Source organism: Lissotriton helveticus, chromosome 2_1 (assembly GCF_964261635.1).
Source record: "Lissotriton helveticus chromosome 2_1, aLisHel1.1, whole genome shotgun sequence".
NCBI lineage: Eukaryota > Metazoa > Chordata > Amphibia > Caudata > Salamandridae > Lissotriton > Lissotriton helveticus.
The window spans coordinates 1,091,029,939-1,091,050,048 of record NC_136059.1 but is presented as its reverse complement, the minus strand read 5'-3'; the positions used below and the strand labels follow the sequence as shown (position 1 = coordinate 1,091,050,048).

Below are 20,110 nucleotides of genomic sequence, written 5' to 3'. Positions count from 1 at the left end.
CAGTTTTCAGTTTTTGGGTAAAGGGGTATTTTTAGGGTTCAGGGTCAGTTTTCAGTTTTTGGGTAAAGCGGTATTTTTAGGGTTTAGGGTCAGTTTTCAGTTTTTGGGTAAAGGGTTATTTTTAGGGTTCAGGGTCAGTTTTCAGTTTGTGGGTAAAGGGGTATTTTTAGGGTTCAGGGTCAGTTTTCAGTTTTTGGGTAAAGGGGTATTTTTAGGGTTCAGGGTCAGTTTTGGGTTTTTGGGTAAAGGGGTATTTTTAGGGTTCAGGGTCAGTTTTGGGTTTTTGGGTAAAGGGGTATTTTTAGGGTTCAGTGTCAGTTTTGGGTTTTTGGGTAAAAGGGTATTTTTAGGGTTCAGGGTCAGTTTTGGGTTTTTGGGTGAAGGGGTATTTTTAGGGTTCAGGGTCAGTTTTGAGTTTTTGGGTAAAAGGGGTATTTTTTGGGTTCAAGGTCAGTTTTGGGTTTAAATTTAAATTACTATAAATTAAATTGATTAAATTAAATTAAATTATTTAAATTAAATTACATTAAATTAAATTAAATTAAATTAATTAAATAAAAATAATTAAAATAAATTAAATTACATTATATTAATTTTAATTAAATTAAATATTAAAAAATATTATATACTTACCAATACTTACGTTGTAATTGTATGCGTTGTAAAGGTATATGCGTTGTAAATACATGCGTGGTAATGGTATGCGTTGTCATGGATCCTGCGTTGTAAAAAATGCGTGGTAATGGTAGGCGTGGTAAAAGTATGCGTTGTAACGTCATACATCCTTCCTGTGCGTCAACAGATCGAGTAGCCGAAATCTGCTAGGCATGCGGAGAATCAGGAAAGCCAAGATGGGCGGTTGTGCTTTTTCCTATTTAGGCCCAGCACACTGGAACAGATTACCAGATGACATTTGAGACTGCTCCAATCTGGCACAGTTTAAGAAATTGCTTAAAACCTGGCTGTTTTAATGAGTATTTTGATATGGTGTCTGCTACCCAAGGACCGAGAGATCCCCCTGGGGATGATTCGCTGCGCCATACACATTTTAATAATAACACCACAAAACGCAAAATGCCAAAAATTTGCCTCCTGATTATAACCTCCACAATCCAAGGGCAATGCATTATGGATGAATTGGTCAGGTATATTCGCTTAAGCTTTTCCACCTTTCCCCCTTCTTCCATTTGTCATTCGCAAACTAAAACAGACATCCCTCACACTGATACTAATTGCTCCAACATGGGCCACACAAACATGGTACACAACATTGCTGACGATGTCGGTAGTGCCACATAAAATGCTACCCAACTGACAAGATCTGCGCATGCAGAACAAAGGAGCAATACTGCACCCAAATCCCAGATCTCCCGATCTTGCAATTTGGCTCCTAAAGTCTTAGAATTTGGATACCTAAACTTACCAAAAGAATGTATGAATATCCTAAAAGAGGCAAGGAGACCCACAACAAGAGCATGCTATGCAGCAAAGTGAAAATGTTTTGTTTATTACTTTCATTAAAAAGACATTAATCCTATACAAGCATCACCTCAGAACATTATAGGTTAGATGATTCTTTCATAAAATGCATGTTTCACTTCTATTAAAATACATCTTACAGCACATATCTTCAGAATAGAGAACAGACTTAAAAGAGTTATTCCACCTCAAGCATTACCTACACCAATGTGTGATTTAAATGTTGTGTTAACAAGGTTACAGGGTCCAAGCAGCTCATGGACATATGGAGAGAATGCAACCCCACACAAAAACAGTCTCATGCCACACACCAGCTACTAACACATACAGCCATCTAGATTATTGCTTTGTCTCATCTACGCTAGCCCAAGAGGTTAAGGGGGTATCATCTTATCAAGCAAGACACATCTCGGACCAATCACCGCTTTTATTGTGCCTTCAGGGCCATAGACGAAGATAGGCTATCCCTTTGTGGCGCCTTAGGGCAGAAGCATTGCTGAACCCTCAGTTCGAGAGGGCGGTAGCAAGGCGCTAAACAAATATTCTGAAGAAAACTGGGGGTCGTCCTCGAACAGAGCATATGAATGGGATGCCATGAAGGTGGTCCTCAGGGGGGTCTGTATCCACACAGCATATGGGGTACGGCAGCAATTAATAAAAGATATAGACTGATCAGGCTTGAGGAGAGGTTACACGAAACCCTGCAGAGGAGGGGGGAGTGGTGCGAGACTAGGGTTGCATTGTTAGAGGCATGGAAGCTGCTGGAAAAGCATGACTACAAGCAGCAACTCCATCGTGACGGACATTAGTCAGGGGCCATGTTAGCCAGATTATTAAAAAGGGAACAGTCCCTGCAAACTTGTTGCTTCAGAATGGAACTGGGAAACTGGTTTATACACAAATGGGGATCAAAGATCTGTTTGCTGAACATCTGTCTAAAGTATATGGGGGGGGGGGGGTTATCGAGCCATTGAGTATCACAATAGAGAGTTTCTGGCATCAGTGGAATTGCCCCAACTGGCAGAGGAGATGGAAGAATCGCTAGTGGGGCCAATCCCAAGAGAAGACATTCTGGGAGCTATTAAATGACTAAAATCAGGAAAATTGCATGGGAACGATGGTTTCCCTGCTGAATTTTGACAACATTTTGCACTAATATTAGTGGACTGATTGGTGGAGGTGTATAACGAGGCATTGCAAGCGAAGAGGTTGCCGGGCTCTATGTGGGAAGCCTTAGTGATAATGATCCCAAAGCAAGACAGAGACCCACAACAACCCAATTCATACAGACCGATTTCGCTTCGAAGGTGCTGAGCCGTGTTCTGGCAAGCAGACTCCTCCGCCATATGTCGCATTTGATCAACCCAGAACAAGCGGGATTTATCCCACAGCGAAACACCATGCCTAACTTGAAACGATTGGCCCATGTATGACACAACCCAGATTTATTACATGGAGAACATGCCCTAGTCCTTCTAAATACTGAACAAGCGTTCGACTCGGTGGCTTGGGCCTTTATATGGGCAGTACTGCAAAAAATGGGAATGGGCCAGGGTTAAGAAATTGGGTACAGTTGCTTTATGCTCGGCCCAGCGCGAGGGTGAGGACCGGAGGTAGAATCTCTAGGGGGTTCCAATTGGAGAGGGGCACGAGGCAGGGTTGTTACCTCTAATATTCACTATGGTTATGGAACCCATGGCATGGGCGCTCAGTAATTGGTTAACTGAATGGGATATTAAAGTAGGGAATACTAGCCATGTAGTCTCAATGTATGCCGACAACACTCTGGTGTATTGTAGTCAGCCGGCTTACTCAATTCCGGTTTTGCTGACTGTTCTGGAGAAGTTCGGGAGGGTGTTGCATCTCCGTGTGAACCCACAGAAATCAAAACTGCTGCTACTGGGGTGTTTGGCGAGCCTGCCGGCGGACACGCAACCTGAAGTGGGCTTGCCCTGGACGATGGATTCCCCAAGATATTTAGGGATCAGACTGGCACAGCTGGTGGAGCGTTTCTTGGAACTCATATGGGCAGAGTGGTAGAAGGGCTTTGTGGCTCGGTGCGTTTTTGGAGGGATTCGCCCCTATCTATGAGGGGAAAGGTTGCAATCACGAAAATGGTCATTGTACCAAGATGTTTATATGCACTCCAAAATTAATTGTATAACATTCCGCCACCATCTTTAGAGAATTAGATATCTTGATGACGAACCTGATGTGGGGTCCCAAACGCAAGCATGTTAGTTTTTCAACGCTACAGAGGCCCTGGCAGATGGGGGGGGTGGAGGTCCCATAAATGGAACACTACTATATAGCTGAACAAATACAGCATTCAAACCACTGGTTGGATGACCAGGATAACTGGGAAAGAAGTCTGTTGGAGGGGTCATTCGAGGGAGGCTCTCTTCCAGAATTGTTAATGAGGGGTTGATGAGTTCCCGGTGCAGTACCATATCTTATTAGGCAGGTTGCGGAGGTCCATGGAAACACGATCAGAAAAGTGGTGAGGCATGCACCATATGCACCAGAAGCCCTTCTATAGACAATGCCAGGGTTTGCTAAGATTGTGGCATCAATGTCAATCCAAAAATGGAAAGTGGGAGGTTGTCTGTCAATGAGTGATTTATACCACAATGGACAGTTTATCTCACTGGAAAACGCGGAGATCTCCTTTGCGCTAGGTACTGGAGAGTACCTACCATAAGCAAAAATATCTCAGGTGGCCAGGGAGATATGGCCAACATTCCCAGAGGAACCGCTGGTAACAAGAACTCTACAGGCGATGCTATGTATGGCTCAAGGATGACATATGATAAACCACCTCTACAAAGAGATGTGCAAGGATCTACCAAGGAAAACACTCCGAGTACAGATGAGTTGGGAAGTAGTGACAGGTGAACACATAACAGAGAAATACTGGGGTAGGGTTCATGAAGGGGTAAAACGAGTGCTACAACGCCCGCTTTAAATTAATACAATATAATTATGTCCATCAAGCCTATCTTACTCTGAAAATTCTCAGCAAAATTTACCCAGAGCGCTCCAATGCATGCCCCAGATGCCGAGAACCAGAGGCCGACTTCCTACACGTGGTATGGACATGTCCACCAATGGCAGCGTCTGGGAGGAGGTACTCCAAAAAATAAGAGTGGCCTCAGGCTGGGAGGTCCGCAAAGAGTTGCGGACAGTAATACTGGGTCTTCTACCAACACCAAAAAAACAAAAAGTTGAGCAGGAAATTTGTGATTCTGGGCTTAATAATTGCAAAGAGACGCATTGCAATCGAATGGCAAAAAACCTCCCCCTCCTCCCCCCTCCCCGAAGCATGACAGGTGGCTGAAAGACATGAGTGAATGGGCAATTACCGAGAGAGTGAGAATGGCGCAAGTTAGGAGAGACGATAAACTAGCAGATGACCTCCAGACATGGTCGGTGATGATAAATGAACTACAACCCCTATAGGAGCGACTTCACAGACTGGGACAGACAGCTCACAGATTCTGGGGGACACACGACCGTAGGTTAATGTAACAGATGACTCATTATGCGGACGCTTCACATACACGACAAGGAATTCAGTGGCCCAATAGTTTTCCAACAAGGGGGGGTTGCAGAGTTAAGTTGGCACTACGTCGCAATATGCTGGAAAAACACTGACAATAACAAGATAAAACAAGCATTAGAAATGCAATCGGGCTCGGATTTATTTGAGTTTGAGCTAATGGCATTGTAAATGCCAATGTATTGTTGCTATGTGTTATGGAGTGTGTTCATGTGGTGTGTACTGCCAGTGATCTCCTTGTGAGTGTGAGAATATTGCACCGTTACTGCCTGTGATGTCCTTCTTGTGAGTGTGAGAAGCTTGCACCTCTGCTGCCTGTGGTCTCCTTGTGAGTGTAAGAAGCTTGCACTGCTGCTGCCTGTGATGTCGTTCTTGTGAGTGGGAGAAGATTGCACCTCAGCTGCCTGTGGTCTCCTTGTGAGTGTAAGAAGCTTGCACAGCTGCTGCCTGTGATGTCCTACTCACTACTCTACTCACTACTCTACTCACTACTCTACTCACTACTCTGCACTCACTACTCACTACTCTACTCACTACTCTACTCACTACTCACTACTCTACTCACTACTCTGCACTCACTACTCAATACTCTACTCACTACTCTACTCACTACTCTGCACTCACTACTCACTACTCTACTCACTACTCTACTCACTACTAACTACTCTACTCACTACTCTACTCACTACTCTACTCACTACTCTACTCACTACTCTGCACTCACTACTCACTACTCACTACTCTACTCACTACTCTACTCACTACTCTACTCACTACTCACTACTCTACTCACTACTCACTACTCTACTCACTACTCACTACTCTACTCACTACTCTACTCACTACTCTACTCACTACTCACTACTCTGCACTCACTACTCACTACTCTGCTCACTACTCACTACTCTTCTCACTACTCACTACTCTACTCACTACTCACTACTCTCCACTCACTACTCTACTCACTACTCACTATTCTACTCACTACTTTCTACTCACTACTCTACTCATTACTCACTACTCTACTCACTACTCACTACTCTACTCACTACTCTGCACTCACTACTTTACTCACTACTCTCCTCACCTCACCAATCTACTCACTACTCCACTCACTACTCACTACTCTACTCACTACTCTGCACTCACTACTTTACTCACTACTCTACTCACCTCACTACTCTACTCACTACTCCACTCACTACTCACTACTCTACTCACTACTCTGCACTCACTACTCACTACACACTATTCTACTCACTACTCTACTCACTACTCTACTCACTACTCACTACTCTACTCACTACTCACTACTCTACTCACTACTCACTACTCTACTCACTACTCTGCACTCACTACTCACTACTCTACTCACTACTCACTACTCTACTCACTACTCTACTCACTACTCTACTCACTACTCACTACTCTACTCACTACTCTACTCACTACTCTACTCACTACTCTACTCACTACTCTACTCACTACTCTGCACTCACTACTCACTACTCTACTCACTACTCTACTCACTACTCACTACTCTACTCACTACTCACTACTCTACTCACTACTCTACTCACTACTCACTACTCTACTCACTACTCACTACTCTACTCACTACTCACTACTCTGCACTCACTACTCACTACTCTGCTCACTACTCACTACTCTACTCACTACTCACTACTCTACTCACTACTCTGCACTCACTACTCACTACTCTGCACTCACTACTCACTACTCTGCACTCACTACTCTACTCACTACTCACTACTCTACTCACTACTCTACTCACTACTCACTACTCTACTCACTACTCACTACTCTGCACACTCACTCTGCACTCACTACTCACAACTCTGCACACTCACTCTGCACTCACTACTCACTACTCTGCACTCACTACTCACTACTCTACTCACTACTCTACTCACTACTCACTACTCTGCACTCACTACTCTACTCGCTACTCTACTCACTACTCTACTCACTACTCACTACTCTGCACTCACTACTCACTACTCTACTCACTACTCTACTCACTACTAACTACTCTACTCACTACTAACTACTCTACTCACTACTAACTACTCTACTCGCTACTAACTACTCTACTCACTACTCTACTCACTACTCTGCACTCACTACTCACTACTCTACTCACTACTAACTACTCTACTCACTACTCTACTCACTACTCTACTCACTACTCTACTCACTACTCACTACTCTGCACTCACTACTCACTACTCTACTCACTACTCTACTCACTACTCACTACTCTACTCACTACTCACTACTCTACTCACTACTCTACTCACTACTCTGCACTCACTACTCTGCTCACTACTCACTACTCTTCTCACTACTCACTACTCTACTCACTACTCTACTCACTACTCACTATTCTACTCACTACTTTCTACTCACTACTCTACTCACTACTCACTACTCTATTCACTACTCACTACTCTACTCACTACTCTGCACTCACTACTTTACTCACTACTCTACTCACCTCACTACTCTACTCACTACTCCACTCACTACTCACTACTCTACTCACTACTCTGCACTCACTACTTTACTCACTACTCTACTCACCTCACTACTCTACTCACTACTCCACTCACTACTCACTACTCTACTCACTACTCTGCACTCACTACTCACGACTCTACTCACTACTCTACTCACTACTATACTCACTACTCACTACTCTACTCACTACTCACTACTCTACTCACTACTCTGCACTCACTACTCACTACTCTACTCACTACTTACTACTCTGCACTCACTACTCCACTCACTACTCACTACTCTACTCACTACTCTACTCACTACTCTACTCACTACTCACTACTCTACTCACTACTCACTACTCTACTCACTACTCTACTCACTACTCACTACTCTACTCACAACTCACTACTCTACTCACTACTCTACTCACTACTCTACTCACTACTCTACTCACTACTCACTACTCTGCACTCACTACTCTGCTCACTACTCACTACTCTACTCACTACTCACTACTCTCCACTCACTACTCTACTCACTACTCACTACTCTACTCACTACTTTCTACTCACTACTCTACTCACTACTCACTACTCTACTCACTACTCTGCACTCACTACTTTACTCACTACTCTACTCACTACTCTGCACTCACTACTCACTACTCACTACTCTACTCACTACTCTGCACTCACTACTCTGCACTCACTACTCACTACTCTACTCACTACTCTACTCACTACTCACTACTCTGCACTCACTACTCCACTCACTACTCACTACTCTACTCACTACTCTACTCACTACTCACTACTCTACTCACTACTCACTACTCTGCACACTCACTCTGCACTCACTACTCACTACTCTGCACACTCACTCTGCACTCACTACTCACTACTCTGCACTCACTACTCTACTCACTACTCTACTCACTACTAACTACTCTACTCACTACTCACTACTCTACTCACTACTCTACTCACTACTAACTACTCTACTCACTACTCTACTCACTACTCACTACTCACTACTCTACTCACTACTCACTACTCTACTCACTACTCTGCACTCACTACTCACTACTCTACTCACTACTCTGCACTCACTACTCTACTCACTACTCTACTCACTACTCTACTCACTACTCACTACTCTACTCACTACTCACTACTCTGCACTCACTACTCACTACTCTACTCACTACTCTACTCACTACTAACTACTCTACTCACTACTAACTACTCTACTCACTACTCTGCACTCACTACTCACTACTCTGCACTCACTACTCACTACTCACTACTCTACTCACTACTCACTACTCACTACTCTACTCACTACTCTACTCACTACTCTACTCACTACTCTACTCACAACTCTACTCACTACTCTACTCACTACTCTACTCACTACTCTGCACTCACTACTCTACTCACTACTCTACTCACTACTCTACTCACTACTCTACTCACTACTCCACACTCACTACTCTGCACTCACTACTCAGTGACTGTCAATGAGCCAAAAGGTATTATGGCTACATACTGATCCAATCTATGTAGCAACAGTCACTTAGGAGCCAATTGTAATAACCATTGTCTGTAAAAGTATATGAAGAAGGTATGCGGTTTTTAAACAGTGACAGTTCCAATTGGAAAGACTGCTGTATTTGCAGATGAGGAAAGGAAGTGTGTGAGTGTGTGTGCGTGTTTGTGTGGATGTGTGTAATAGAGAATAAGAAAATGCATGGTGAATGGGAAGTGATGCAGGGAAGTAGATTCAGAAGGACACAGTGACAATAAAATGATGAAAAGGAGAGTTATGACTTGTGAGATATGCAGAAGGAAGAATTAGGGGGAAAAGGGGGCTAGTGACAAAAAGAGTGAGAGGAAAGTGGCCTGAAGGGGAGAACGGAGCTGATTAACATACTGAACACCACTGCCCCTTCTCCAGGTGTTAACAATGTTTAGTTCACAGTCCCTTATTTTAAATATTGTCACATTTTTCATTCTAATTATTAACAAAATCATTGTCTGTACTCATTTATTTGATACTGATAACAAACTTTGACAAAGCCAATAGATCTGCCTCGCTTTAGGTGCATGTTTGTTGTTAGGTAGTGTCTGGATGTAATAACAGAAAACTCACAGCCATTTGAATACTGTTTGGGTCGTTGGTGGGTGTGTGGTGGTGTGTGAAGCATAGGGGTTATGTTTCACGTATTTAAGCCACGCCCTTAGGTCACACCTCCTGGAACAGATTCTTGGAAGGGATGCACCCACATGTTCATCCCATTTAAAGCACTGGTCAATCGCATTGCAAAAGGATGATGACTTAGAGATATATGTACTCTGCATCTGTTGGAAAGCAACAACGAGCCTTTAAAAAGGTTGGAGCTGAATTGGCAGAACCAGGGTCGTAAAGTTGCTCGTCACCATGAATTGTTCGATCGTGCGGATAACCGATTAGTTGCTTTTGTGCGCGCGGCGCATTTTCTTTGCCAAAAACATTGTTGTGTGGTACCGAGTAACAGCGCTTTCCAACACAATGTCTTGACTTGACCACGCGAGGCAAAATCCCAGGGACCTCTTTGTTCCCTGTCAATCTGAGAAAATCTATTTTTAAAATGGGATGTTTTGAGGGCCCCGCTGTGTTGGGGTGAAAACGGTGGGAAACCATGTCACACACAGCTGAATTTGAGGTTTCAGATGTGCAATCACTTCGGAATCAATCAGGTTCCCGACGAAATTGTGAATCAGGAGTTCAAAAGTTCAAGAGCGGCCCTCTTTCTGAGACACAATGGCAAAAGCACCGATTTCCTAACTACACGGGCAGAATACCAACCAGTAAATCATTTCTCTGTGAAATGTGTAAATCTCCAAAACACCTTCACCTGCGGCTCCTATCTCCACGAGACGAGCACCGGGGTGTTCTGCCAGCGCCATGCTCGGCTGAGCCCAATCATGCAGACCAGAGAGCTGCTTACCGCGCACAAAGGGCCCCTTGGTGCTGGCAACCTCCAGCAGCCGCTCCATCGGTGGCAATTTGCTTCGTGCCAGGAAATCCCAAAGTGATGACTTTCGAGTTTCTTGGGATGCGAGCGAGCTTTGCTCACGAGCGCTGCTAATTAGGATGTGCAACGTTGCGTGCACGCATGGCTGGGTCGCGAGGTGCTATGGTGTGCCAGGCGGGAATCGAACCCGTCGCACAAAAACACGCTCCTGTGAAAGCCTCCTGCTGAGACGGCCCGGGGTGCACCTCTCGCGCCCGTCTCGCGCTCAGTGTTTCTCATCTTCGCGGATCTACCCTGCTCCTAGTCTGGAAGCACTTGCACCGCTCAGACCATCTGGATTGCATTACACGGGCACTCTGACAGCTCCTAATTAAGATTAATAGTCTGCCGTGCGCGTAACCGCACAGAAAATGCCAAAATGGCCGCCTAATGCCCTATGGCATCAAGACTACTACAAAAACAGCACCGCGACGACCAATCACCATTCAGATAATAAAAAAACGATCGCGCACTAAGGAATGTTTCTTTCCCGAGCCCTAAAGAAACTTTTTTTTTTTCTTTAACAAAAGGAGATCGGAGCTCCGCCCCACTTCGTGGTGATGTAGGCCGAGCCCTAAAAATGTGGCTTTCAAAATATAAAGATGCAACCTGAAAATTGTACAAATATGTAAAAAGGTTAGCGGAGGACGTCCCAGCTGTAAGGGAGTATAGAAGTGCTCATTAAAATGATTCATGTACTTGTGTTTTCTTTTTGAAATGCCAATAAAGTTTATTTAACAAAATAAATAAAGGTTACTGTGTCCACCATTTGAACCATTGCATACATGCCAACTGAAGTTTCTAACATGGAAACTCACTTTTCTAATTGCAGTTACCTCACTAAGAGGAGTAGGGGAAATTCAAGCATTAACTTTAGAAGAACCATTCTTTCAAGTATGTAGAGAAAATGTGGTTTAAGAACTAACCCTACATTCTTATCTAAAGTAGTATCACATTTTCAAATGGCACAATCCATAGAATTACCTATATTCTCCCCTCAATCAGAATCAGTAGCTCAAAGTGTTACATTAGAGGTAAAAAGAGCATTAATGTTCTATGTAGATAGAACACAATCTCTCCGTAAAACACAACTGTTTGTGTCATTTTCAAAACCACATATGGGTAAAGCAATTTCTAAGTCAGGTATTGCACGTTGAATATTTAAATGTATCTAAACATGTTATGCTAAAGCCAACAGAAAACTACCTATTCCACCAAGGGCCCATTCTACATGGAAAAAGGGGGCTTCTATGGCATTTAGAGTATGATTTGTTTTTTTGCACTAAGACACTTTGTAAATCACTGACTTCCGGTCAGTTTGTAGAGCACAACTTTATTTAAAAACACGTAATTCAAATATACTGTGGACACTGAAGAAGGCAGTAACGCCAAAACCCGTTTGTCAATCGGACTCGAAGAATAAAAGAATAACAAAGATTAATTACTCCAGAGTGCGCTCTTTTGAAAATTGATTCCCAGATTGGGGAATCGTGGTTGAGAAATTGTTTACGCTAACCACCGTGCGTTGAGCAGCACCCGTGGTGTGAGGAGCGACGGCTGGTGGACTGGAGTGTGGATATATATATATATATATAATATCATAAGCGCATCCTTCAGCTTGTTAGGGCAATTGTCAATTCCGACCATAATTATCCAGTGGCGAGACACTTCAGGGCAGTTCACGACAATAAACTTGAAGACCTGGAGTACAAAGTCTTGGGATCTGTCCCCAACCCCGAACGTGGAGGGAATCGAGACAAGCTGCTATGACAAATGGAATCCCAATTTATTTTAGCTCTCGACTCAAGAGTCCCCAATGGCCTGAATATGAAAGGAGATCTTCATAATTTTCTGTAGAGTCTTTAGTTTAGCCCCCCACTTTTGTGTACATATACTGTGGTTTTTAATAGATCAGGATAATGATAAAGTCTATCACTTTTGATGTCATTCGTACTTTGTATTATATTAGCTCTGGATTTAGGATTACTTAGGCTTAAGCAATCTAGGAGTTCTTTCTTCTCTGCTGCTAATATGAATATTTGTTTGTTGCACATTATACACTTTTGCACAGCACTATTTTGCACAGATCAGACATTTGGCACTTTTTGTCCGTTTTCTACATTCATTGGATACTTGTAAATAAGGCGTTAAACTATTTATTGCGTTTTTTTATTAGCAGAGATTTCCGTTTTTAACATCAGTGGTTTTATCTTTAGACATATATTAATTAGTTATTGACATGATCGTATGAAATCTGTATTTGCACTTTATATATTGAATGTCTCTGATATTGTTTGATGATTGATAACCATGCACACAGGTGCTGCTCCAATACTTCGAAAATTCTGCTTAGTATAAATATATGTGTTGAAATTGCTTCTCACAACGAGTACTTTGAATGTGTTGTAATGTATTGGTATATGATGATGCTGCTCAATTTCCGGCAGATATGGCTATGATAAGGTTATTTTGCACTATGCAATTATTCAATCTATCAGCTGCTATTTGCACTTAGGGTTTCCCGCCGTTCTTCCCGCCAAAGTGGGAGTCAGAACCAGTTGCTGGGTACAGCAAATGTTCTGGAGAAGCTCACAAGGGCGGTATGCCTTTGAAGCTTCCCCTGCCCATCCTGGGGGAGGAGGCCTGGCACCTCGTCCCAGGATGTTTATTGTTTCAGGCCCCCGAGAGCGGCAGGATCTCGCCCCAGGGGTCCAGAAACATGTCTGGTGGTGGCAGCCTCGGCAGCCACACAGTCAGGACACTGGGAGTTGGTTAGGTTTCATGGGGCATCTCTAAGATGCCCTCTGTAGTGCATTTTACATTAAATCCCACACTGGCATCAGTGCGGTTTTAATGTGCTGGGAAGTTTGATATCAAACTTCTCAGTCTTCAGTGAAGCCATCATAGTGCTGTGGAGTTTGTAATGATGACCTTCCAGCACCATATACTCTTAAATGGCAGCACTGCACTTACAGTGCCAAGGAATGGCCCTGGGTACGGTAGGGAGACAGGGCTCATGCACCCGTGCCCACACCACTGGCATAGGACACCCGGCTAGAGGGGTGACTGATGGATGCTCGTGGGCAATGGCACACAGGGATGTTTGCCATGTTGACTCTCTGTTTAGTTCTGCACCTCGACACTCAGCCTGCAAAGGCAGTGTGTGGGTTTCAGGGTACATGGCCCCTAAAGGTGGCACAATAAATGCTACAGCACCTAGGGGTCTTCCCTGGACACCATGCCCTGGGTACCTAGGGTACCATTTACTAGGGGCTGACAGGTGGCCAGAGATGCCAATTGGGTTTTAGTTTCAACACAGTTTTAGGGAAGGAACACAGGCCCTGGGCACCTGGTTGGCAGGAGCACAGGGCACACTCAGTCAAAGCACATCAGAAATACAGCAAAAAGTGGGGGCATACCAACGCAAGAAAGATGGCACTTTCTGACAATTGCCTTAACTAGAAATCAAAGGAATGTGCTTTTATGATTCTTCTTTTTTTTAAACCTTTATCTGGACTCCTGTTTAAAATCACCATAACAGACATAATGAAAGAGAGAGGCACATTACAAAACTTAGATTCAATTATGGCAATTGGCAGTATTAACACAGTAAAGACACTTAATAGTTAGAAAAATGTTGCACGTTGATCAAGAAAGAACATGAATGCTTTTTCTAAAAGCTTTACACATGCTTGATGGTCTGGAAATGTTTGTATCCTTGATTATGAGTGACAGAAATTTTCAACATCAGTTTTGGCCACTATATTTCAAGCTACTTTGTTGTACATAAACATACAGAGTAAAATGTACAGTGAAAACGGCTTATAATTAAAAGGTGTAACACTGCAATTGTCAAATCATTTCTGCCATCACAAGGTGTAAGCAAAGTGAATGTCCTAGTTAATGCATGTGTGGACAATTGTGGAACCTCCAATGCAGTACCGTAATGGTGTGCTTACATATTGACGGACAGTTGTGCAGGAAATCAGATTTAGGGACCTCAGCCGAAGGTTTCTTCCTGACCCCAGTAAAAGGCTAACATCTGGTACCTCCACTTCTTAGGCTAGTATTAGAATAAAATGTCCTGGTTCATTCCAAAGGAAGGGTCCAAACGACAAAGAAAAGAACAAAATGATTCATGAGCTGGTTAGAGTTTTTTAAAGATACTCTTTACTCAAGATGCACCAAAATGTCATTGAGTACTTTATGCTAATATGTACAAAGATGCCATGCCGTTTGTTTCAAACTGCTGTTAAGATTGTTTAACAGTTTTTCACTATGCATCTTCCTATTGTAATCGGTAACACTATATATAGTTTAAAAGAAACAACATAATATTACATTAACTTGGTTAACTTTGGGTCTATCACGCAGGATCAAGGAGGACTCGGTATTGCCATCAGCGAAGAAGATACATTGAATGGAGTTGTTATTAAAAGTATAACAGACCATGGAGCAGCAGCAAAGGTAACAATGTGATGTGGTCCTGAAATGCGTCAAAAAGTAGATGATTCTGCCTATGATGTTTCTTGTAACTGATGGATAATTATTTTCACAGGATGGACGCATTAAAGTAGGTGATCGAATCCTGGCTGTGGATGAAGAGCCAGTGGTGGGCCATCCAATCGAAAAGGTACCCACCTGACCTGATATTACAAAGTACATTTTGGATAAGGGTTTCATATCGTATACCATTCATTAGCAGTATCAAAACTTCATGAAGGGGGCCAGTTTGAGGGATTACAACATATCACAAATATTTCTTATTAAAAAACAATTGTTTAATGAGCTTAAACTTTCCCAGTAGTGCCACCCATGTTGGGCTCTCTTCAATCTGCTCCTTGCCAATCAGAAATATCAAGGCAGACCATATCAGGTTTACGCAGCTTATATAATCCTTTTTTTCATACATTACTGTAGATGTATGCCAAAATCTATTGTGGAAAAATAATTATAAGCTTAGAAGTAACCAATGTAATAAAAAATGGACTCAGTCAACGTTTTTCAGCTGACATGGGACAGTTTACAATTTTTGCATCTTATCACATACCTTTGTTTTTAGGTCTCGCCTGTCGATGCGCATGCGCATCGAGCTTGCGAGACTATTGGGGCTTAAACAGTCTTTAACTAACTTGCAAGGAATCGTGGCGATTCCTTGCAGTGCCCGTGAAATTCAAGCTCAATGCGCATGCGCATTGAGCTTAAAAGCGCGTGCACATGCCCCCAGCCGCCTGCCACATCAAAGGTAGCCCAGCCCCCCTCCCACAAGCTTATCAGCGTGCTCATTCCCTAATTATTCACGGCCGGCCGGCCGTGACATGCCCCCAGCCGCCTGCCACATCAAAGGTAGCCCAGCCCCCCTCCCACAAGCTTTTCAGCTTGCTCATTCCCTAATTATTCACGGCCGGCCGGCCGTGTCTCCTTCATTGTTCACTTTCCTTTCTACACTAACCTGTAACATTTTGATGTATGAGCTTGTAGCACTGCTCAACATCATTTCTTGTCTTTATTTTTTAGACATCCGGTAATCTGACTCCTTTTTATTGCGACCCGGAGAGTCACAGTTTTTACCTTGATTAATCATTCCCTGCTCCGTGAAAAGTAGAAGTCTGTTTCACGTGCGCTTTAAGGTAAACGAGGTTTCATCTTTTGTACGCCTATGAAAGTGAAGCCTGTAACACTGCCCAACACTACCTCTCACATTTTTCCTAGTTCCTAGATTACAGGCAATTTAACTCTTCTCTATCCAGTACGGAGAGCTTTGAACTTCCAACCCATTTCTGCTCCGCTAAATAGAAACAGCTGTTCAATACGCACCTGCAGGTAAAACAATTTATCGCTTTGCTAGTTCATGCCAGCGAGGATACGCAGACAGGGGTGCAAGACAACAAACACAGTGTGATCTCTGTACCGACAACGAACTACTCCGTGTGAAAGCTCTACTCTGGATCACAACTACAAGGACACGGTTTACGCGCAGTCACTGGTTTATTATGACAGAGAAGATCATGAGTGAATGTTGTACCTTGAACACCGCTTTTTCCGTGCGTCTCCTCCCCCCTCCCCTTCTCTGCCTTCCCTCCGTCTTGTCTCTTTTGGCCCCCCTCCTCCTCCTACTCTCCTCCCCCCCTCCTCCTCCTACTCTCCTCCCCACTCTCTCTCTCACAGCCTCCCCCAGCTCCGCCCCCTCACTTCTTGGTTGCACAGCCGCTAGGCCGTGCCTCCCCTACTCTCCTCCCTCCTCCTCCTACTCTCCTCCCCCCTCCTCCTCCTACTCGCATAGGAGCGTTTACAAAAGAAGAAAAAAACGAGCTCTTTACGAGACACCCACACGGGTTTACAAACTGAAATTAATGTATTTACCCTGCCTTCTACATTGTACATTTATGGGGTTGAAGCACTGCTCTGCCAATATTTGCAGTGACTCGGGCTATTGTGTTATACAAGGCTAATAATAAAGCAGCATTAATGCGCTTATTTTGAGGTCTTGTCATGAGCTGCAGCGCGTGGATTCTGCTTTTCATTAGCGGATATTTGTTTAAAGATCTGTCGAGGCGACTCTGAACACACAAAGTAACCACAAACTAAGCAGCCGGTACGCAATCTGCGGGTTTTTGCTTTTCCTTATGAGTACCAAACCAACCAACAACAGGCAGACAGGGGTGCAAGACAACAAACACAGTGTGATCTCTGTACCGACAACGAACTACTCCGTGTGAAAGCTCCACTCTGGATCACAACTACAAGGACACGGTTTACGCGCAGTCACTGGTTTATTATGACAGAGAAGATCATGAGTGAATGTTGTACCTTGAACACCGCGTTTTCCGTGCGTCTCGTTACTAACTAGTCTCTACCCATCAGGTAAAGGAGAAACTCTAGTACGTGTGCATTCAGCCAAAGTGGCACTGTCACATCATCAGCGTCTTGGATCAAGCAAGTGCATGCTTTGGTTTTTCATCGCGTGCATCAGCACACAGCTCCCGTGAGCATTTAGCCAGGCACTTCAATGGGTCAAGCAAAGTGCACGCACTGCTCTATGCAACCTAAATTAATGCATGTGAGGGAACATCCGGTCTTAGGTTAAGCCCTATTAGGATGCTTCGAATTCTAGCAAATAAAAATGGTAACAAATATAAAAGACAGTAAGTCCAAGACTCCCCTAGATGCAACTAAAAGCCTCGTAAAGAGTTTACCACTAGCTACTGGCGAGTTTATTTAAAACCCAGTCGCTGCCCGAGTCTCCTCCACCACCCCCACCCCCTCGCAGCTGTTCTGCCTTTCGCTTTACTCTCGGACTTTAAATGCAGGAGATTCTTGTCTGGCACCATACGCATCTCTTGGGGTCTCTTATTTGCGAAGGTAGTCACAGTCATGCAAGGCAGACGTGCATTAGGCTTTTTAAACAGTAACGATTATAACTTCTGATGAATTCGAATGACTACACATTTCAGGTGGGGAGTTTTTAAAGCTTCCACCCCCAAACACTGCAAACAGTGCCACCTCGTGGTAACTGTGCAGCACTCCAATATAAGGTATGTCAGGAGCTAAGACTCGCACTTCCCTTCCCAACCACTCTGGGTGAGGACGCATGCTGCTATATCCACGTTTCTGGTTATAAAAGCCTTTTTAGGTCTCGCCCCCTCCCTTCTCCAACCCCTCCCCACTCTCTCTCCCAGCACAGCACCATCAAAAAACCCCAGCCGACAGTGCAATAGGTCTCGCAGCATTTGAGTTAGAGCTTTTAGAAATGTTTATGGCTTTTTTTATTTGTAATTCTTTAGCATTGGCTACAGGAAACAAAAATGCTAAAGATTTTCAAAAAAAACCCATAAACAATTCTAAAAGCACTAACTCTAATGATGCGAGACCTATTGCATTTTCAATGCTTGTACTACAAATGCATGCATGCATGCTTATATTCATAGGCCGGTTGTAACTCTAAAGGTTCATGCCCAGTCCGCTTCCAATCGGTTCAATGTACACAGTGTACACATTGCCCTACTTAGGAGGACAACCCTTATTATTGTTGGGCACAAGCTCCTCTGTACACTCTCCACTCACCGGAACACTCCACCTGCCCAGCACAGTTCAGTTACATTCTTGCTTCTGCAGTGTGCCAGTAAACCTAATATAAGATTTATTTTCTGTGTTGAAAAAGAGAGTCTTTGTATTAAATCTATAGCACAATTTGTACAACAGAAGGCCTTGTATCAGAATAAATGACAAAAATCCTCCTATTATATCTGTAGTATTGTAGACATAACCAAAGGTATCACTCCTGAACTGCAGAGGATGGTCATCTTATTATTTTTTGACTTAATATCAGAACTATCTTCTGCTGTGCTCGATAGACCTTAAATTACTTATATTATGGTTAATGAGTTGGGGAAATTGTCTGGATAGGATCAAGATGGCCACGTAAGAAGCCTGTACTTGTAATGCCATCGTCAAGAATTTCTGATGGCGAGGACACCCACTGACCATGGCCAACCACAACTGCCACAAGAAGGCCATTGAATAGTTGACTAGTGGCCCTGACATTGGGTCTCAAGTGAGGTTTTAACCAGGAATATCTCCAGAAGTGCTATTAGGAAGACCGTTTCAAGCTGCTGGAAATTATGGTGACCTAGCCCAGCTGGTGCAATATAGGTTTGAGGTTCAGATTTCTCAGGACCTTCATAGATGGCAGAACTGACAGTTCCACCACCCCATGCCTATTAGGGAGGGTGCTGAATGTATCAGACTGAGGCATATTGGTGGTTGAAAGCAATGGAGCCCCTCCCTGAACCAAAAGCTTGTGTGTTTTTGTGCTGCTAGTTGGTACAACCTTTTGGCTCAAGTGCCATCTGAGTCTGTGAAGATGACCTCAAGTTACTGGGTCTGGCTGTCAGTTAATTAGGTTTATAGCTCTTGGTGAGTGCACTCCGACTTCTCATGCAAATAGGTATGTTCATCATGCTCTCCAGCGGTCCATTATCAAGGCAATGCCCCGCTGCATTTCCGCTTCTTATTCCCAGTTTTCTTCTCATCTGTATGTGTGAACAGAACTTCACATTGAATGAATTGCTGAGGAGGCTTGTTCTCATCTTCCTCTAGTGGACTAACAACTAATCACATGAATTTCATCTTTTGAATTTGTTTAGACCCCTCCCATCTTTTAAATGGGCATATTCCTGTCATAACATCCTTGTGGTCTGGGCATGTTGCCCTGGTTGTCTCTTCTGTAGCTTGGTAATGTTGGCTTAATTAGATGTTCAAAGGCTCCAGACATGAAAGCCATTGCACAATGTGATAATGGGCATTAACAGAAAAGAGGGAGATGTGGGTTTCACTCTGGCAGGGTGAAACCCAGCTACATCAAAGGGAAGGAGCCTGTTACCTTTCTGATTCCCCAAGCATATCTGATATTTGGGTTACTAAGATTGAGCTGGAAATGTATACTTGTGGGCTGGCATATTCAAAATGGTGCCAGCATCCCTACAAAGTGG

General features: G+C 43.6%; 1 protein-coding gene across 7 annotated transcripts in view; it reads left to right on the top strand.

Moving 5' to 3' along the window:
* MPDZ (multiple PDZ domain crumbs cell polarity complex component) overlaps positions 1 to 20,110 on the top strand; it is an 832,961-nt gene that overhangs the window by 629,028 nt on the left and 183,823 nt on the right. For all 7 annotated transcript variants that reach the window (XM_078675896.1, XM_078675898.1, XM_078675897.1 and 4 more), the window contains 2 exons: positions 14,994 to 15,086; positions 15,178 to 15,252. In XM_078675896.1, coding sequence (XP_078532022.1) covers positions 14,994 to 15,086; positions 15,178 to 15,252 — 168 coding nt within the window. The remainder of the gene's footprint in view (positions 1 to 14,993; positions 15,087 to 15,177; positions 15,253 to 20,110) is intronic.